Here is a 22,054-nt window from a genome sequence, read left to right as displayed (position 1 = left end):
AACAAAAGCTATTTAGGCATGCGGTGGCTGTACATGCAGACTCCATAACCCAGCCAATGCAGCCTTGCCTGCTGGAGCTCACCGATGGACTTCGTCGAGCTCTGTGGTATTCACACAATCCAGCCTGGTTAAACCCAGGATGGATCGTAGGCATGCCAGCCTAAATGTTTGTTACTGGCGAAGATATTTCATTAGGGGGGGGGGGGGTCCGCTTTTCGCAAGCATACAGTATCTGTACCAGATGTAGATTCCTTTTATACAGCAAATCTGGCTGTGACGGTCCCATCTGATGACGGAGACTTGTGTTGCCTCCGAAATGTCGTGATTTTTTATTAATTTTTATTTCATTTTTTACCTACGTGACTTTACCGAAAAAACTAAGAGTATACATACAGGAGGGCATGACGGTGGCCGTGAATACCCGAGGCTTCATGCGGAGCAACAGCCCAGGTAGCTTCCACACAGCTTTACGCAGCCGATGAACAGATGCCACTCAACTGATTCGGAGTGAGACTTCTATCAAATCGGAACTGGTCATAAGCACACGGGCCAGGTATGGAAAACTCTCCACTCTCTCTACAACTGCCCCATCACCAATCGGGAGTTGAGTGTTTGATGGCACAAAATACCCAGCCAGGTGCTTAGTTTTGGTGGGGCTCTTAGGAGCACGCTCCAGGTCTAGCAGTAGTGCCTTCCAACTTCTTCTACGTGAGCAGCAATCACCAGAACAGCATATATACATGGTTGACCAATAGGGAGCCATCCCTCAACCGCATTGATCAGCATCCCACTGTATCTGTACCAGATATAGATTCCGCCAGTACAGCCAAGGAAGGCTTCTCGAACTGCGTTGTCGAAATAGATGTTAAGTAATGTGGGAGCCAAAAAACATACCTGTCGCGCCCCAAGGTGAACAGGGAATGGCTCCGATTCCCAGCCACGTAGCTCTACTCGGGCCTGCCCACCATCATCAAGGTCCTTAATGATTGTGAGCAGTCAGGGACTCCACAAGCATGAATAAAAAAGTTCAACATACATTACTACGTCCCACCTTAAACACCTACACACACAGCAACAAGAGACACATTTGACAAAGTCTCTCCTGCAGGAGAGAAGGCTTAAAAACGTGAAACCAAATTTATTTCGAAATCATTTCTTTGCGGTCTACTTGTCAGCACCACAGCATCCATGTGGGAACAAGTCAGTAAACTGGTAAAGCAGGGTTGCAGGGTTATCAAAAAAGCTTGCGCGTATGTGTGTGCACATGTGAGTGTTAACATCTATGTGCATGTGATTGTGTGAGAGTGCATGTGATTGTGTGAGAGTGCATGGCCATACATGTGTGAAAACTTATCATTTACAAGCGCAGGACATGAGTTTCTCGTTATTTTATGGAAAGCTGGTTTATCACTCATTTTGCTGGTGATGCTCAATGTAGCTGGCTGTAGCTGGTATTATCAGCTGTTAATGATAATCTGAGATGATGTTGGTGACACTGGGTGTGTTTTGGGTGTTGCTGTTGAGTCTGGGTGTTACTGGCCACACAGGTTACTTGTATCCGTGTGTTGTTAACGTCGCAGTTACAGGAGACCCTGTCTGACTCCAGCTGTTGGTGTAAACTGCGTGTCTTATTTGTACTCTGGTAGACTTTAGGAGTTGCTGTGAACTGTTGCTAGAATTGACTGGCCGAATAGATGTTGCTATTAACTCCCGTGTATTGTTAGATACTCCGGTTGACTCGGTGTTGCTGTTAACCGTGTGTTGTTAGAATTCGCCAGTTGATCCTGGGTGTTGCTGTTAACTGCGTTTGTTGTTAATGTCGCCTCGTATCAATGGGAGACGTTTGCTGTCCTCTCTGCACCAATGCCAGTTCACTCCCCTCCAGGACTCTCACCGCCTCTCTTCACATCTTCATTTTTTCGGCCACGCCTGCCGGGAGCCTCCCCTGCATCACGGAGAAATGGGCGACCGCGGGTCGCACTGGGATGAAAAGCGGAACACTCCTGACCCACATGCCGGCCGCTCAATATAGGACCAGAGCTTGAGCAATTGTTGGCACTGGTTCTGGCTCCTTTCCCGCTTGTCTGTGGCTTATCATGCCTCCACGCGAAAACTGCATGCATTACAAATTCTACCACGTTTAGAGATGGAATTTTCATGCAAGATGCTAAATACATGCAGAATATTATTATTTTTAAGATGTGGAGGGACACACAGGGACACACACACACGTGGAAATTCAAGCATCAGGATTTGAGAACACAGTGATCAGTGAATAAATTAAGAGAACAGCCGCCATTTGCTACTGAGTGACATGACCGTAGCACCTGTGCAAGGCTGGGTGCATTTTGAGATTATGGAACACAAAGTCACTCACATGGCGATATGCAGACATGTGCGCTTGGCACAGAGGCACGTGAAAACTAATGGTTCTTCAGAAATATTATCTGGCGGGCTACAAAAAAGTTAGCGACGTAATATCATGTGCCACGCGTACATGTTACGTCACATGACTTCTTGACGTCATAACGTCCGTACATGTGACAGATAATCACCATAGTTTGTCTCCAACGCATCTCTATCTCTTGTATATCACTTTTCATCTCACTAAGCTGTATCTACAGATTTCCACAGTAAATTTAGGTGTGTTTTGTGTGATTTCACGTATATGCGGCTTACCTATTTGTCCACAAAATTCGCTACGTCTTTTGAACACACTCTATATGCCACTTTGCGGTCAGATGTGACACAACATTGCATGTGTACGTATATACTACTCGGCAGGTCGCTGTCTTGTGCCGTTTCACTTTGTGTGCCCTTTTTTTTGGAATGTATCCACCGCATAAAGTTAGGGAAACCTGTATTTGTACCTCGGCAGGCCACTACAAAAGCCTTCACGGGCCAGATGTGCCAGTGGGAGAACCCTGTGTGATGACGTGCTATAACGCATAGGTGGCACACTGACACGCATGGTAACAATGCTACAAAGGGAGCCGTGAAGACACAAGCAGACACGAAGTGGACACTGACACAAAGCAACACTTAACACTGTTGACACTGAGACACACACAGGCAAGCAGATGCCTGTGCAGACACAAAGGCATACGTATACACAGGAACACACGTGAAAATGCACGGAACCGTGATCTATGATCTAAAGGAAGACGCAGCATGCGTAGTGACACGGAGGGACATGGGGACGTGCGGGGAACTAACCGAGAGATGGAGGGACATACAGAGACACGTGGGGTAAACATTTAGATATGCAAGGTCCGACGCGGACACAAAAGATGCGTGAGGGCACGCGGGGCGACAAAGGGGAAGGAGAGGGATCCTCCTACCGGCCACTGTGTCCCTGCATGTACGTCATGCCCCGTGCCGATCCTCTGAAGACTGTACGACCACCTTGCCCCCGCCCGCGCAACTTCTGCTGCACAAACACACAACGGATACATTCAAATGTGTACTCAACATCAAACACACACACCACACAATGCGCGTTTATGCGCACAACAGACACCACGCACACGACACAAAAATAATGGTGAGCATAAAGATTTAACACACTGCGCAATGCACCACACGACGTGGGAATGAAGATTATGTTTTTAGTGGTACCAATGAATGTGTTTATGATGGTGGTGACGGCATTAATGGTGGTGTTAATGAAGGTAAAGGTAGTGATTGGTGAAGGCAACACTGGTTACAGAGATGATGGTAATGGTGTTGATGGTGATGGTAACGGTGATGGATATGGTGGTTTTGACAGTGATCATGGTAGCGGAGATGGTGTTAAAAGTAGTGGATATAAAAGTATTAACTTTAGTCGTAGGGGTGATGGTTGTGTTATTGATGGTAATGGTGGTGGTGATGACAATGATAGTGGTGATGATGGTGATATGGGGGTTATGATAGTGATGTTGGTAGCAGTGATGGTGATGATGGTGATAATGATAGCTGTGATGGTGTTGATGGTAGTGGTGATGGTGATAAAACTGGAATATTAGGGGTGGTGTGATGACAATGGTAGTGGTGGTTATGATGGTGACGATAATGATAGCGGTGATGTTAAGTACGCACGCACCTTGCCCTGCCGAGTCGTGTGTCTGTTGTTATCTCTTCCTCGAGAGCACCCGGCTGGAACAGAGAACAAATCGCTCACTCAAACTCACTCACATGGACGTTCACACACCCACCCTCACACTTTGACCTTACCTGTGAAGATGTGTGTGTGTGTCAGAGGTCGCAAACGGGTTTTATTTCCTTACCCGTACCCGGCCGCACCAGGGTCGCAAATGGGTACCCGTACCCGGCCGGGTACGGGTAGCCGGGTATCGGGTAGGGTACGGGTATCGGGTACCCGGTTGCGACCTCTGGTGTGTGTGTATCTGGGAAGATGTGTGTTTTCCCATAATGATGGAAATGTGCGCGTGTCTGTGTACCTGTGAAGATGTGTGTGTGTATCTGGGAAGATGTGTGTTTTTCCCACGATGATGGAAATGTGCGCGTGTCTGTGTACCTGTGAAGATGTGTGTGTGTGTGTGTATCTGGGAAGATGTGTGTTTTTCCCATGATGATGGAAATGTGCGCGTGTCTGTGTACCTGTGAAGATGTGTGTATCTGGGAAGATGTGTTTTTCCCATGAAGATGGAAATGTGCGCGTGTCTGTGTACCTGTGAAGATGTGTGTGTGTGTACCTGTGAAGATGTGTGTGTGTGTGTACCTGTGAAGATGTGAGCATCGGCCTCCGTGTACTCGTGGGGGGTGAAGTCATCTGGCACGAGTGGTGGCGCTGGCGAGGAGTTCGCGCGCTGCCTCTTCCCTCCGACCTCCGTGACCTCGGTTGCCCCCGGTGCCTCTCTCCGTGTGGCACCCTGCCCATGGAAAGGGGGTAAGAGAGGGGGAGGCCGAACGAGAGAGAATGAAGGCAACACAGTGGGAGGGGGTGGGGAGGGGAGAGCGGCAGTGGGGAGGTATTCTGGTTTGTGTCGGATTTTTGTCTTTTCCCCCAATGTTATCCCCACGATGCTATCAGCATCAAGTCGTGAGTCACAGGATAGGGTACCGATTCGTTAACCCTCGTCCAGTTATCACCAGCGCACCAGGGAAACGGAACAAAAAACTGTTTATTTCATTATTATTTACTCCTTACCTTTCTTATGCGATTCCCTGTGCACTATATTTTTCATGCGGTTGCAATTTATTCTGCTCAGTTGGTATAAGCCGCCGAGTTCGTGATGGGTTTCTTTTTTAATTTTTATTGCTCTATTTACCATTCCCATTCCGCTGTGATGCGCACCGACGCCTACTTTCTTAAGGGCAATATTTGCACGCCACGACGTCATTCGCTCAAACACATGCAGAACGTTCACAAGCATAACGCATTTTAATTCGTGTGCAATTTTGTAAGCAATGTCTACCCCAACACAGGCTGGTGTTCAGATGGAATGGGAAAGGGCAGCAGTGAGTGGGGAGGGGGTGGGTGGGTGGGGACTTAAGGGCACCAGGAGGGGCCGGGCCCCACGAAGCCCAGTCACAAACGCAAGGCACGGGGGGGGTGCTGGTCTTGGGCCGTTGCTGGGCCTGCACCAAGTTCCCAGTTCCCCCATTGGTCGTGGAAACGCCGGAGCGCGAGTGAGCGGGGCGCACCTGTTTCTGCTCTCGCACGGTCGGTACGGCGACCGGCTCCTCTTGAGGGCGCTCCACCTTGATCTTCTTCTCCGCTGCAGACACGGGGATCCGTCACTCATGGCGTGCGCGCAGTAGTGTGCTGGTTAATGCACTGCAAACCCAGTGACCCGATTTCAATTTCCGCTTGCGATCAATAGCAATGGCAAATATTTGATCAAGTCCTGGGCCTCCCCGAGGTCGACGGAGCCTTAAATGAGTACCGGGTACGATGTGTAATCATCAGTGCTGGGGAAACAAAGGCAGCCGAGCCTGGTGTTGGCTACCCACCCCTCGTGTCATCCTGGATCTTCAGAGATACTCGCTATCCACACTTGTTAAAGGCTATACGATTTTTGTTTTTGTCATGTGCGTGTGTGAGCAACTCCTCGACTTCTGTACGTGTCTGCATGTGTCTGTGTGCACATGCACGTGCAAGTGTTAGTGACTGCTGGATTAGTGCATGTCTCTGTGTTCATGGTGTGTGTGTGTGTGTGCCTTCACCGTGTTTGGCTTTTGCAGGCTGTGCAGAGCTCTTCTTCGGTTTCACTGCCTCTGGCGCTTTCATCAGTTTCCAGCGACTACAGATCTACAGAGACGTGTGAGATAGCACCCAACGGGTTCTCATCACTCAGTCAACTACTTAAACACTCATTCACTTACTCAGCCACTCAGGTACTCGTTCAACGATCCAACCACTCATGCACTCAACTACACTCTCTCACCTACCCAACCACTTCACTCAACCATTCACTCACCCACTCATCTGCTCAAACATGCACTCAATGAACCACATTAATCAACAAACCACTAAAATTCCTCACTCAGCACCCATCCGCACGTGTGCACAAGTGGTTTGTGAAAAGGTATGATGGAGGTAATGATGATGATAGAGATGGTGTGAGCAAGATGTTAGCACACAACAATCACGTGTTACCTCAAACACTTTTGAGTTAGGATCCAATTTCTTTTCTTGAAATGGCAGAGATTTCCCGTCACTGGATGGTAGATACTGCAAGCACAAGCACATGAACAGATGCACAAGCGAACTTGGACACACACACGCGCAAGAAAGTAAACAAACCAACGACCCTGTGCATGTCCTCTTTTTACTTTCAATCACTTCCTCAAGTCCCCACGTCTTCATGATGCCAGGATTTCTGTGTCTCTGAAGACCGTTTTATCTACATTCTAAGTGCCCCCGTGTTTCGTATGACCCTGTGCTAATAGTGTGTCCCTATGCCTCCAAACTGTCTCTCTGTTCTCATGCTCCTGTGTGTCCCCACGTCCCTAAGTCACTTGTATCTCTGTGTTGTCTTGGTGTCCTTGTAATTCCCGTGTCTCAAAGTCCACATATCTCCATGCCACTCAACTACCCCTGTGTGCCTCCACATGTCCCTGTCTCCCCATGTCTCACCATGCCAAAGGGGTTGACGAACGTCTGCAGGACACGCGCTGCCTTCATCTGGGACGTGGAGCTCTGAGCAGTGCGAGCCTCGTTCTGCTGCTCTTCGCTGTCCTGCACAGCACAGCAGAGCGCAGAGCGCTACAGCACATCGCAGCACACTATAGCAACATGACAGCAATTTCAGCACAGCTCAGAATGCGACAGCACACAAGAGAACGCACAGAACGCTCCAGCATATGATGGCTGACACAGCAAACACAGCACAATACAAAAAACTACAGCACACGAGATCACACACAGTGCTTTCGCCGGCGGTGGGTGTGGGAGATGAGACATGGGTTGGTTGTAGTTGTGCGAGGATGTTGGGCTCACGTCGAACAGGGCGAGGACCGGGCGCGTGGCAGGCACCGCTCTCCGTGCTCCCTCCACTGCACCACACAAAGACAAAAGTCAAAGATCCTCAATATAGCCTTGAAAAGACTTTTAGGGCAAGTGCTGTTAGCGAGCATCTACGAAGGTCAGCACGGAACACGAAGGGAATGGGAGGACCAACACTACACCCAGCCACCTTTGTCTCCCCAGTGCTGATGCTTTACACGCACTGAGTACTCATTTAAGGCTGAATTAATCTAAGGGAGCCCCAGGACCGGTTCAGATATTCGTCACTGGTGTTGGCCATAAGCAGCAATCGAACTTGGGTCGCCAGGTTAATAGTGCAGCACGCTAACCAGCTCAACTACTGCTGTTCATCGTGACCGGGAATGGAACTTAGGCCATCAGGATCGTACCACTACACACTACCACTGCACAAACGCTCTCCAGTGACATACAGACATACGCTAGCGCAGAAGATGCACAGCGATACAGACTGAAGAATACATACGTGAACAAACAAAGACAAAGATCCCCCATATAGCCTTAACAGACTGTAGGGGCAAGTGCTGTTAGGGAGCACCTATGAAGGCCGGAACAGTACACGAGGGGGTGGGTGGCCAGCACCACGCCCGACCGCCTTTGTCTCCCTAGTGGCAATGTTTACACAACGCACCAGGTACTCATTTGAGGCTGAGTCGACCTAGGGGAGGCCCGGGACCGGTTCAGATAATCGTCACTGGTGTTGGCCGTGAGCGGGAATCGAACCCGTATCGCCGGGTTCATAGCGTAGTGCGCTAACCGCTACACTATCGCTACACGTGAACACACAAACACCCACACACACCCACACACAAAAATAAACACGGCCACACACCTGTTGCAACCGCTGACACACAGACATACGCATGCAAACAGGCAAATAAAGACACGTTAACAGAGACACAGGAATGAATACACATACATATGAATGGAAATGCACGCAATTGAACACAGACATAGACACAAATATAGTCACAGAGATAGTACTCACATACACGCAGCAGCCAAAGAAGGGTCATTGCTTAAAACATCACCTATTATGTAAGTTTTACTTTTAGGACAATGTTACTGAAAAGTATTTTGTTATTTTTGCTTGTGCCGTACTGTCAATGCAGTCAGGACATTATTTGTTATTTTTTTCACCAAATCATGTTAAATTTGTACATAAAACATGGCAATTATTTGTATGATTACAAAAATTATTAGTGTGATATTCAAAAACAGCACAGTATGTTTTCATGTCAATAAAATGAAATCCACTCGTGACAGGCTAGGTGTACTCATCACTGTCACGAATAAAAAAAAATATAATCCATATCATGAGCTTTGCCGATATGTCCAGCACAACTAAGTGTGAGCTACCTTCAGTACCGTGCCTTGTGATTGGCTGCCCGTCGTCCAATGATAAGCCATCGTGAGGACAGAAGAGAGGGTTTTCCAATCGCTGTCAAAATACAGAAGCAAATTGATTGAACAATCAGTGCCACACTAGGGTGGGCATACAAATGATACCATCAATGTCACCCTTGGGGAATTGAAACATCTATATTGTAACGTCAGGGTCAGGCCATGAACCAACAAAATCACACAGGGGTGTCAACCTACACAAGAATCGGAACATTATTCACACTCTAAGGACGGACATGAACTGAACTCCTCATTGTCACGACTGTTGGGGGACGTGGAATTAATAGAAAAAAAACCCACAAATGAGAGTTCTGTGCCGGATGAGAAAATTAGATGTAGAGTTAATAATCGCAAGTCAAGAGGGCATTTGTGTGATGAGCTTTGTCGCTGGTCACCTCTGTCCGGTTGATGATTGTTCTCGATGGAGTCTTGATGGGCGTTTCGCTCTGCGGGAACAGCAGCAAAGATGATTAAACAAACGCAACCTTTACTGCAACAAGTCATTATTTTTGCAGCCACTTGTGCCTGGTTGTGACCATCAACTCGCGACATTTGTGAACGTCGTTTAACCGCGGGTGGCTGAAACTCCATGATCCAAAACCTAGGATCTAAGCCGGGTGGTGTTGCTGGCGAAGGCCTGTAATCCAGCACAATGGAGGCAACAATGGTTGGTGGATCACACAAATGTTGTTAAACTCCCTTCCCATTGCTTTTCAGGTGTCATATCATGGCCTGCAAGAAGGGGGTACACAGCAAAGGTTGACTCCACCTGTCCGGTCTGTATGGGATAGACTGTTGCCTCCTCGCATGCGTGGGTTTTCTCCGGGAACTCCGGTTCCCTCCCATATGTAAACACTCATTAATTGGTTGATAACACCTTCATATATAGACGACCACAAAGCTTGGGGGGAAAATTTGCCACCGGCTCACCACCTGGTAGCCTTTCCCGCTCGTCCGTGGTTCCTCCTCACGCCTCTGAGTCGTTCTCTCTCTTCGAGTGAGCGAATAATGTGCAGTGTGTCACAAGTTAAAATTATTATTGAAACAGTGCCAGATCATTGTGTTTGACCCAGTATTGGCCCCAGGAGCCACCGAGTCACCACCTATATTAAATGTAAATTTTTTGGTTCTTTCGGTAAAGTCGCATAGGTAGAAAAATAATAGATCACGACGTTTCCATTGCAGCACAAGTAATTGTCATCAGGTGGGACAACCACAGCAACTGCTGTCTTCAGCAGTTTTTCTTGCTGTGACTTTATCGAAAAAACCAAAGAGTATGGATTCCTGCAGTCACGAAAGCTTCAAATCAAGATGATATTAAATGTTTTATTATAATTATATTTTATGAACATTCTGTCTCTGACCACTCACTATCCCTCTCCCCCCCTATGACTTTCAGTCTCTGTCTCCCACTCTCTTTGTCTCTGTTCTCGTTCTTCGACTCTCTTGCCCTATCTATCCTTCATCCGTTTGTTCATGTTTGTTTGTTGTAGTACAGAGTTAGACTGATGGCCTTAATCTAAGTTGTCTTGTGGTTGTTGTTGGTTGTTTGACTTGCATCCCACTGGGATTTTTGCACACAGCGTTGGTGCACGGTGCTTTTTTCTGCAATATTTTGCTGTTTTTTCTTGGATTTTCTGTTTGCACTCAGTCACATATTCACTTTAAGATGTTTTCTTGTTCATGTTTTTGTTTTTTTGTTCGTTGCGGTTGCACCCGATTCAAGAGCCGAATGGCTCACAGGGTAATACCTAATAAATGAATTTGAACTTGAATCCGTATCTCAACCCTGGCCGTCCATTACGAACCCCGCTGCTCCACCGAGCCGCCTCCGCTTCTGCGCTCACCTTGATGAGCGGGATGAGGCGTGCCTGCTTGACAAGCTGCCACAGCTCATTGGCGTTCTGCCTCACGAGGGGCGGCACCGGATTGCAGCACGCGAGCACGCCCTGCAGCTCCCTGCGTCAGCAACAACGGGACGCGACGGAAACGACGATGTCAACATGTTAGAGCAGCGACACACGTCACAACACAACGCCAGAGCAATGCAACATCACGGCTAAACCACGTCACAGCAACAACACAATCTCACAGAAACAGCACGTTACAAACCAGCACTCCCTCTCTGTCTTGCATCAAACAGCAATGGCGTGGACTAGGGTGTATATAGCCGTTGATACTGGCAAAAGCATATCCGTTCAAGATGGCGTACATATATCCTATTCATGCTGGTGTACATACAGATATTGTTCATTCCGGCGTACGTGCGTATAGGCAGCTCAGGCTAGTATACGTATGTATAGCCTGTTCATCCTGGCGTACGTATGTATATTCTTCAGGCTGGCATACGTACATAAAGCCTGTCTTGTCTGGCGTACATATATATAGCCTGGTCATTATCAGGATCATACTGACCAATGCTATTACCACATTGCAACCTTCATCATCATCATCATACTATCACCATATGCATATCATCACCAGCATCCAGATCACCATCCACATCAAAACATTATGAGTGGCACCACCATCAACACTATCACTACCACTCCCACTACTACCAGCACAATCATCAGCCACCACCACTATTACCAACAACAAGAACAGGCGCCTTCTGCCACTAAGTGGCGGTGACATCACCACGGCGGTTGTGCCAGGCCAGGTGCACTCCGAAGCCACGTGCAGTATCGAAGGCTCGCTGACAGGAGCTCACGGAACAGAGCCAGGTGCCATGGGTTGACTGACTGCAATGACTGGGGCAGATGCACCAGCTGTGCACGCGACTGTGCCAACTTTCTGCGTTTTAGCCGCCCAGCGCTCCGCTCTTTATTGCAAGCATCGCTCCTCTGCCCTTCGTTGTTGTTGGAGGGCGACTATTACCACCACTGTCAATACCATCATCGGTATCACTCGCACCACCATCCCAACTGTCCCTGCCACCACCGGCCCCACCACCACCGTGCGCGGCTCACCGAGGCATCTCCTCGGCGATCTTCATGAGCATGTGGTTTGGGAGGACGTATCTGTGACAGCAGGGGCACAACACACACCGGTCAGGCCAGGGCACTAAGCACGTCTCGGCAATAACAATAATCACACAGGCCGTACGAGCCCAACAACGCCACAGCTACAGTAATCGTACTATGCAACCATTGACCTCCGGCACTGGAATGTGCTATTTCTACCACTGGTTCAGGATCGCGATCAGGAAAATTTAAAAGTGCTGCGTTGTACACCCCAGTGTTTTACCGTGCTATATTATAAACACCCGCGTATCGATATTTCCATTTTAATGTGCAATTTTACTGAGGGACTGCATGTTGTTTTGGTGCGGTCGTGGATCCTTTGTGTTGTTGTTTCGCTGCCTTGCCCCAGAGTGCACTGAGTGTTAAAAAATCTACAGTAATTCATGTAATTATGCAATTTGTACTTATATACTTTATATTCATACATTCTTCGCTACTCTGGACATATGTGATAAAGAGTTTCGCAGCTCATCGGTTTCCTCAAGTCTAAATAAATATTCTGATAAATCAAGAGAAAGATTTTGAACACTGTCCCGTGCTTAGCTGTACTAAGCTATGCAGTGCAGTACACGGCCATTTCAGCGCCGCGTGCACTCTCACCCCGTGCTCTCGTCCTCGGCGCGCGCCGTGCGGTCGCGCCACGCGTACAGGAGCCGCGCGGCGCTACTCTGCTGCACATCCAGTGGCTGCTTGTGCTTGTGCAGCAGCTCCATGTAGGAGTCCTCGGTGAACACTGGCTTGTGGTAGCGCTGAGACACACACACACAGGGAGAGAGAGGGAGATGGAACAACGCAAGCCGTGACAGTGGCAGCAATAATTACCAGAGGTTGTTAAAACGAAAATCGGTTAACTGGTAATTGTTTTCAGCATCAACTACCAGTTCTGAAAGTCGGTAACCAATGTTTCCAGTGGAATTTTTATTGTGAATGCACTAATTAGGATGCGTGAACATTAAAACCGTATGGCGGTCTAGGTCCCCGCTTTGAAAATAAATCGGCATTTTGCGACCCCCACTACCACTGTGTAGCATATTATTATGTTCCAGGGACTCTATGAGATGATAGGACAATAGTCTGAGTCCATAATTGGCAATAAGTAACTGCAAAGCAGTTATAAGTGACTCACAGAATTATGCGCAGTTGCGTATACAGGACACGACTTCCCTGAAGGCAAACACCTTCAGCGAGCGCGATGCCGATCACACCACACGGTTCGAACTCGACCCTCGATTGATGGCTGCGCCATTGCTGCACACGCGTCAAATAAGAAGCAAGGGACAAGTCCTTACTTACTAACAACTCCTCTATAATTTTTCATTGCTGGAGGGGTTGCCACCCCTACCTGAAAATCCTGGCTCCGGCATTGCCCACGCGCCACTCACCTTGAGTGCCACAGTTCGGCTCTGGTCCCACACAAGCTGCAGGAGGTTGGGTCGGCCCAGCGCCTTGGTGAGCAGGTCGGCGCGGGCGCGGTCGTACACGTACAGCAGGTAGTGCGTGTCGGCACGCGCATAGTGCAGCATGTCTGGCAGGAGAGGCCTGTGTGTGTGCATGCATAAGTGAATGTGTGCAAGTGTTGGTGTGCGTGTGTATGCAATTGTGTGAGTGTGTATGTGTTTGTGTGCGAGTGTGTGTATGCAAGTGTGTATGAGACGCAGATGTTAATGTACTGCAACATTTATCTGTTGACCCATGTTTCATTTCCAGTGAAGGCTATCATCATTTGGGAGAGATATCAAAACCAGTATTGGACCTCCCCCAAAACTGACTGGGCCTTAAATGAGTACCTAGTATAAGATATGAACATCAGCACTGGGGAAACAAAGGAGGTCAGGCATGATGCCAACCACACTACCCTCTCATACATTGTGCCAGCCTTAATAGCACCTCGCTAAGATGACTTGAGTGGAGAGGGGGGGTGCAAGTGGTTCATATGTACTGTGCTATGAACCCAGTGATGGGACTTCAATTCCTCGCCATGGCCAACTAGATTCAGCAGTCTATTCAGGCTACACGGGGGATCTTTGTCCTTGTGTGTGAATGTGGAAGCTGTAGAGTAGCGGCTAGCGCCCTGTACTACGAACCTAGTGAAACGAGTTCGATTTCTGCTCACGGCCAACACCTGTGACAATTATCTGAACCGGTCCTGGGCCTCTCCTAGCTCGACTCAGCCTCAAATGAGTACCTGGTGCGATGTGTAAACATCACCACTGGGGAGACAAAGGCGGCCGTGCATGGTACTGGCCACCCACCCCCTCCTGTGTCGTGCTGGCCTTCACAGGTGTCTGTTAACAGCACTTGCCCCAACGATTAGTTGAGGATATACAGGGGATCTTTGCCTTTGTTTTTGTACGCGTGCATGCGCGTGCGTATGCAGAGGTTCGAGCAAGTGCGGCGTGTGTACCGGATGCGCCAGTCAGCCAGCTGGTACTGCTTGTCGGTAGACAGGCTGCAGTAGTGCATGAGGAGGTGGGCGAGCGAGTTTCTGGCGAGGCCGAGGGAGCGCGCCGCTGCGTGCGTGTCGAACAGGCCCACCACGTACAGGCCCAGGTCACGTTGCAGCCACTCAATGTCCGAGTCCGCTCCGTGGAAAACCTGTGCCCCCGACACACCGCAGCATCAATCACCACGTCACCGTGGCAATCACTGCGCCACTGCGTCGCCGCGTCAAGCACCACGCCTCTCACGTGGCCGGTGCTCGAGATATGGTTACAACGTCCCTAGTAACTGTCGCAGCCAACAAGGCATGGCTGCAAGCCCCCCCCTTAATTGCTTCCTTACTCTATTTCCCTTGCTCGGTCCGACCTGCTCCCTCCTGTTCTCTCTGTGTAATTTTGCGCCCCGAGAGGTTTGTTACGCTTTAGGCGCAATACAAGTGCAATTTATTGTTGTAAAGATTCACCCAATGGCATTCATATCGAGTGTGCAGGCAGTGCAATTATACATTGGCTGTAAGCTGGAGGGACCCAGGCGTCGTGCTACAAAGTCGGCGAGGGAGAGGGGTGTCTCTCGTTTTTTTGCTGTCTTTCTCAAATTTTTGGTTTATGTTGGTTGTGTACATGCGCGTGAGTGCACGTGTGTGTGCGCGCATGCGTGCGCAAACCTGTGCGCGTGTCAACGCTCATTTTGTTCGGGCGTGTTTACACACGTACATCTGTGTCCACGCTCATGCAAGTGTGTACACGTAGACATGCATACGTGCACACACGTATGCATGTCTACGTGCACGCGTGCCTCTCACCTTGATAATGTTGGGGTTGGTGAAGGCCTCGTTGAGGATGTGCAGGTCGTCACGCAGTATCAGTGTGTCGATAATGAAGTCCTCCTCGCGCGTCGAGATTTGCATGAGGCAGGTGATGCCCAGGAAGGAACGGTACGAGTGATGCTACGGGGCCACGCACAGGAATAGCCGCTCAATGGTCGGTGGACAAACAACAGTAGGAGAGGCGGACAAGCAGGACGAAACCACACAGACAGCACAACCCAACAAACCAACCGCACATCACAGCTGGATATTATACGACCACACACGTCACACACACATGCTGGCACTCACCCAAACAACAAACACAGATCCCCCGTATAACTTTAACAGACTGTTGGGGAAAGTGCTGTTAGAGAGCACCTATGAAGGCCGAAACGGCATACGAGGGGTTGGGTGGCCAGCACCACGCCCGGCCGCCTTTGTCTCCCAAGCGGCAATGTTTTTAAACATCGCACCAGGTACTCAATTGAGGCCGAGTCGAGCTAGGGGAGGCCCAGAACCAGTTCAGGTAATTGTCACGGGTGTTGCCCATGAGTGGGAATCGAACTTGGGTGGCTGGGTTCATAGTGTAGCATGCTAACCACTATACTACCGCTTCCCACAAACTGACACTCACACCAACACACACACTCGCACCCCCCTTACCTCAAGGTCCACAGCGAACTCCTTGCACTGGAGCAGCTTTTCGTTGACCTGCGCTAGTTCTTCCAAGGAGGTCACCAAGCTCAGTGGCGTCTCCTCCAGAGGGCGGAACTTCTGCTCAACGGCACCATCAAGACCATCAACATCACAAGCAGAACCAACAATATCAGCACCATCAACAATAACACCAACAACATCATCAGAAAATCCATCATCCTCGCCACTACCAGCTCCATGTTCATCATCTCCATCAACATCAACACTGTTAACAGTAACATCATCAGCAGTAGCACCAGCACTTTATCACTTTGTTGTGTGTATACGTGTATGTGAGGAGCGGTAGCACACTACGCTATGAACCCAGCGACCCAAGTTCGATTCCTGCTCAAGGCCAACACCAGTAACGATCATCTGAACCGGTTCTGGGCCCCCCCTTGGTCGACTCAGCCTCAACTGAGTAAATGGTACAGTGCGTAAACATTAGTACTGAGGAGATAAAGGTGGCCGGGTGTGGTATCGGCCACCCACCCCCTCGTTTGCCATGCCGGCCTTCGGAGGTGCTCGCTAACAGCACTTGCCGCAAAAGTATGTTCAGGTTATACGAGGGATCTTTGTCTTTGTATGTATATATATACATTCGTGTGTGTGTACTTGTGTGTACGTGTGTGTTCACCTGTGGTTCTGGCTCTTGAAGGAGCTCCTCACTGGGAGTGAAACTCTCCAGCTCAAACTGGTATGGGTGGGCAAAGCTGCACGCACACATGGGCATACAACAGCAGCAACAATTCAGCACTGGCTGGTACCCATCTTTTCGTTACCTTTTACATCAGTGTATAAGTCGATATCTTTGCGGCTCATATTACAATTGGAGAATTTCTGAACTGGTCCTGAGCCTCTGCTAGGTCAACTCAGCCTTGAATGAGTACCTGGTGCAGTGCATATACATCCGTAATGGGGAGATAAACAGCACCTGGGCATTGTGTTTCCCACACTACCCCCTTGTGTGCTGTGCCAATCTTCATAAGTGCTCACAAACAGCACAACAATCTATATTATCTCCAACACTTCACGTGGCCTCAGAGTGTACCTAGCCTAGCACTAGTGGTAAATTGTGCTTGTTGTTGTTTTATATGTGCCTGCATGAGTACGTATATACATGCATCGTATTGTGTTGATGCATGCATGAGTACATATCTTTGTGCCTCCGATGGTGTTGGTGTGTGCATTTGTGCGTGTGTCTGTATGTTAGTGTGTGTGTGTACGTACACGTCTTCCTCTGTATGCGTACGCTGCTGGTGCAGGAGGTCAGCGAGGGCGGGGGGTACATCCAGGTCATCCGGGCGCACATCCCGGCGAGAACTCAGTGCTGCAATCACACAAACACACATTCACACCAACCTCATTAGCCGTGGTTTATCACTGCTGGGTGAAGGCCTCCCCACGCCGTTGCCATACTTCACTGTCGAGTGATTCAACAATTCATCTCACGTCTGTGCATGAGCAAATCTCATCACCCAATCACTACGGTGGTCATATTAAAAGATTCACTCCTTTGGCTGTTATTTCATTACCTTTCTTGTCTATCCTTTTTAGTAAAGCTTCCTGCCAAAGGCAACTTGATTCCCCAAAACAATCAATATTTTATTTCCATTTGTTTTCCAGTTTGTATTCGTCTTCTTATCAGTAATTCCCAGCATGCACCTCGATGTAATTATTTGCATACTATACAGCTTATATGCAATATTCTTTGTTAGAAAATCCTATATTTTTGATCCATGTCACAGCATGAGAAGATTTGAGATTCATTAGTCATTTATTACATATTAACACATGTGCTCATGTGTACGAGTGTGATGAATATTCAGTGAGAGATGAATATTCTTTGAGTGCCATTTCAAAATGGTCGGCCTCATGTGGTTACGGGCTATATAAAGTGTACTCGCACCTCTGATTTGCACGGTTGGCTACGTAAGACGGTGCGAAAAAATGTCAACATACATCAAAGTCACAGGGTTGTATGAAATGTGGTTGCATGCCATATGGCCCTGTGGGCCGTATGTGCCCCAGCCCTTACCCTGATGTGTTTCCGTACCTGCTGGCAGCGGCTTGAGGGCATTGGGCTTCACACGCAGCTTGGGCAGGAAAGGCGCATTGGAGTTGTCCACTCTTTGCGTGAAGCTGAGCTGTGGCCGTGCGATGTTCTTGGCCTGCAGCGCGTGGAATGTGCGGCCTCGCGCCGAGGCAGACTCCTGGTTCTGCGTGAGAATGGAGGCATTGAGAGCCGAGATGTTGACTCAGCAGAGTACTGAAACGTTGAGTCAGCGGATCACACTGTCGTGACAACTAGGCATGTAACGATACATCGATTCATAAAAATTGATTCTTATGTTTAAGACACACGCTTTGAATTGAGCGTGTCAGATTATTTATGTTTTATGTTAATTATAGTGATACAGCAGTGAATTGACAGAAGGTTGAAACGTGTTTTCAATCTTCTGGTGACTAATGGAGACCATCTCAATACACCTCAGATTTCGGTGGCTGAAACCCAGATTCAAACCCAGGATCACAGTGGTACCAGCACAAGTATATCTGATCCAGTATTAATCCTAAGCCACCCAACCACTTCATACATATGTCTTGTGTGTGTGGGGGTCCCAAATGCTTTTGTTGTGTGTGTATGTCACAGTTGGTGCATCTGCCAATCATCTAAGACCGTCTCCTGTGATCTTCACGCAGCGAAGGATACAACACTTCACGTATAACGCGTGTGAAGTTGGTGCATACTCGTCGTGTGTTGCGTCGTGAGTGTCGTGTGTTTGTGTACCCGTCGATTCCATGAGGACACGATGGTCTTGGGGGGCAGGGTTCCCTTGGGGAGCACGGGGGCCTTATTTTTGTTCACCCCTGATACCTCGTCCAACAACGTGCCCTGCACCACACAGGGAAAAAATTACACAACCACATACACTACACATGACAATCACTACACAAAGCAAAACAATAACACAACCACATACACAACACAACTATGTAACTACACATAGCGACATAATTACAGAATTGCATAAAAGGCAAAAAAGCCGCAGAAAATAATGACATAATCACAAACAACACTCAACAATCACATGACATCACATATGACACCTACTCATGTCGCAACAACCATACACCCTATTTACAACTCCATTTACAACTCACTCAATCAGCACTTCATCGATGAGGGCCTCCCCATGCCATTTGGGTTGAGGGGGTTAATTGTCCATACTTCGTGTGTTGGTGGGGAGCATCAATGTGGGAACGTAGAGGAGAGAATGAAATTAATTTTGTATGTTGAACTTATTTCACACCGTATGTAGCCAACCATGCTAATCGGAGGTGCAGGGAACATATAATAATGATTAGGAATTGTGACCACGCATGCAAGCAATATCCATGCACAATCCTGCTAATTATTGGAGATCTAGTGAGATCATGCACATTCTGGGTGGTTTGGTCAATACATGTGTTTCCACACATCCAATGTCTAATACAACCATACATCCTACATATTACACATGAACACAACATGTAAACACAACCAGTAACATAGAAATATACACCATCACATATTACCACACATCGCCATACTCGCAACCAGACATGTACTTGTGCGTCGATACAAAGTGCAATAAGCAAGCACAGTCACACGTACAAACTACACACGTGTAAAATACACAACCACATCAGCATAACTAGTCTTCAATCCAAACGCCTTGCATTTCAGACTTCAGTGTCTCTGCTTAGCAACTGTAAGACCATACGGCCAGACGAGGGTTGCTGGGAACCGAGAGCTGGTCAATAAGAGGGGTGCGTGGAAAGCACGGTAGAAAAACACTACAGTTCATGGACATACAGATCAGCCCAGCACTAGCCCAGCTGCACTCGTACTAAAGTGAAATTCACTCACCACACGCTCCAGGATGGTGTCGGTGGCATCCACCAGCCCTTCGAATCGCTCCTCCGGGTCCATCGAGTCCGTCACGTGACCACGGCAGCCATAATAACGCGACAGATTGGAGATGCTGCACGGTATTTTGGGAAATGCAGAATTGCATGCAATCAACTGTTAACAATGGCTATTGTATGGAGAGGCTGCATGAGGGTTTTGGGGCTGCCCCTTACTCATTTTAGCAGTGAGACACAGACTGAAAAGCCAATAGGCCAATGTGCTAGATTTATACATAGAGACAGAGCAGAGTTCTGATATATTTCCTTTTGGTATGACATTTTAGGTTTTAGAATGGTGTGCTGTTTAGCACAAAACGAGAGCAACATGACGTGCGGTGATGTAGTTTGGAGCAGTATAATTACTGGTGTTGTAGTGGCGTGTTCTTTAATGGTGTGATGTCTCGGAGTGCATTCAGGGCTATGTCGACAGTGTTAAAACATATACCCATTGAGCAGCCTTTGCGCTGAATTCTCGTAGACGTTCCGTACAGCCGGGAAAGTCTGGTAAAAATCCAGCTCCTCCCCGGGGCTCGGCATCCCCATGGATGCCCGCGTCGCCTTCACCACACTTCCCAGCACGTGCTGTACATGCAGAGACAAGAGATTCATTCCCCTTTAGACTTAGGGGCCATGCATTTAGTACGTACGCATGGAGGGGGGTTAACCAAAATGCGTACGCTTGGGTATGGGGTCGTTCTATAGGATTCGGGGGGGGGGGGTGCGTCAGGCGTACGTACGCACGCAGGTGGGGGGGGGGGGTGTAAAAAGTACGCGTGCGTACATGGAGGAGGGGGGTCAAGTTTTGACAGATTTTTGCGAACGTACTAAATGGATGGCCCCTTACCAAATGTGGGACCCAGTGCGGTTAATTGATGCCTATTAATCCCCGTAGAATACAAACGGGGCGTGCTGTGGCCAACACTACGCCCAGTCGCCTTTATCTCCCCAGTGCTGATATTGATCACGTACACACTTCACCAGGTACTCATCATTTAAGACAGAGTCGATCTCGGGGAGGGCTCCGGACAAGTTTAGACAAAATTTATCACAAATCATGGAAATGTGAACCCCACATTGATGATGAATGCCTCCCTACACTTTGTCAGTAATTGGGGTTATTTGACCATACTACACCACATTGGTCAGTGCTGATGTTAGCCGTGGCAGGAATTCTAGCGCATTCCGCGCGGTTCATATATCAGCGAGCAAACTAATGCGCCACCGCTCCATCCAGTCACGGGAGTAGTCCCTTAACACAGAGTAAATACACAAACGATACCTATACATTACACACACAGATGCACGTGTATATCTGTTAGAGAGCACTTCTTAAGTGTGGCCACGGGGCAAAGGGGTGAGAGCTGGCATGACGAGTGGGACAAACCCCCACTCAGTGGACATAGGGGAGACTGTATGCAGGTGCCGATACCCAAATAGCCTCCGTTGAGAATCCCCGCAAACCTCTTCAAAGTCCCTTTAAGACAGACGCCGGCACTCATGTAACTCACACAGGTACTTTTATAGGCTCGAGACACAACACAATCGAATCGACAACGTTCACTTGTATTGTTCTACGCGTTCAAACGATTACAACAACTTTTATTTTAATCTCAAAGAACTCAAATCTAAATCAACACGTGGAATTGAGGCCCGGCACGCCCCGTGAGGCCTACGGCTTTTCCTAGAACTCCTCCCCCGTTTCTGGCTTCGTTCGCCCGCCGCAGAGGAAGGCGAGGAAAGCGGGGGGGGGTCGTCGACCTTAACGCCTCCGCGTGCAATCCCTTTCAGAGGAAACACAGCCACGTTTTCATTTGCGCGTGAAGCGAGACGGGGAGCGTCGGTTCGTTACCTGCACGTAGGCGTCGACATCGGCAAAGCCCGGGATGGGCTCCCGGCTGAGCGGGTCGGGGTCCGGGCCTCCGTCACCCCCATTGCTCACGGAGTCGGCCATGGTGGTGGCAATGGGAATGCTTCCGGAAGCGGAAGATGACGGAGCCAACTGAACGGGCGGTGGAGATCTTCTGGAAGATTGCTTTTGTGGTAACTCCGAAAATCCGCGGGACACCGCGACGACAACAAAATAAGTAAATTTTTATTTAAAGCTTTCGTGACTGCAGCGATTCATCTTCTTGGTTCTTTCGGTAAAGTCACGTAGAAGGGAAATAATAAAATTGTAAAAATATAAAACAATAAAAAATCTCACGACGTATCGACTGCAACACAAGCAATCATCAT

At 48.6% G+C, this 22,054-nt stretch overlaps 1 protein-coding gene across 4 annotated transcripts; it reads right to left on the bottom strand.

Moving 5' to 3' along the window:
- Window positions 1-1,118: 1,118 nt before the first annotated feature.
- EXOSC10 (exosome component 10) lies at window positions 1,119-21,824 on the bottom strand. Of its 4 annotated transcripts, none has more exons than XM_061561460.1 (25): window positions 21,669-21,824; window positions 20,265-20,401; window positions 19,779-19,893; window positions 18,657-18,761; window positions 17,922-18,084; window positions 17,096-17,195; window positions 16,503-16,578; window positions 15,833-15,943; window positions 15,164-15,307; window positions 14,327-14,517; window positions 13,305-13,461; window positions 12,523-12,671; window positions 11,869-11,919; window positions 10,744-10,855; window positions 9,292-9,342; window positions 8,852-8,933; window positions 7,448-7,503; window positions 7,085-7,186; window positions 6,605-6,679; window positions 6,172-6,256; window positions 5,650-5,723; window positions 4,724-4,874; window positions 4,085-4,137; window positions 3,342-3,430; window positions 1,119-1,945 (listed from the first exon to the last, which is right to left on the bottom strand). In XM_061561460.1, the coding sequence occupies exons 1-25, from the start codon at window positions 21,768-21,770 to the stop codon at window positions 1,912-1,914; spliced, it is 2,565 nt and encodes an 854-aa protein (XP_061417444.1). In that variant the 5' UTR covers window positions 21,771-21,824; the 3' UTR covers window positions 1,119-1,911. The 4 variants fall into 4 exon arrangements, with proteins under 4 accessions (XP_061417444.1, XP_061417445.1, XP_061417447.1 ...); XM_061561461.1 differs by having other exon boundaries at window positions 3,342-3,427; XM_061561463.1 differs by having other exon boundaries at window positions 8,861-8,933.
- Between the last annotated feature and the right edge of the window lie 230 nt (window positions 21,825-22,054).

The sequence above is a fragment of the Lethenteron reissneri genome, chromosome 27 (genome assembly GCF_015708825.2).
Source record: "Lethenteron reissneri isolate LAM-NWPU_2019-01 chromosome 27, ASM1570882v1, whole genome shotgun sequence".
Taxonomy (NCBI): Eukaryota; Metazoa; Chordata; class Hyperoartia; order Petromyzontiformes; family Petromyzontidae; genus Lethenteron; species Lethenteron reissneri.
This window is presented reverse-complemented; position numbering and strand designations above follow the sequence as displayed.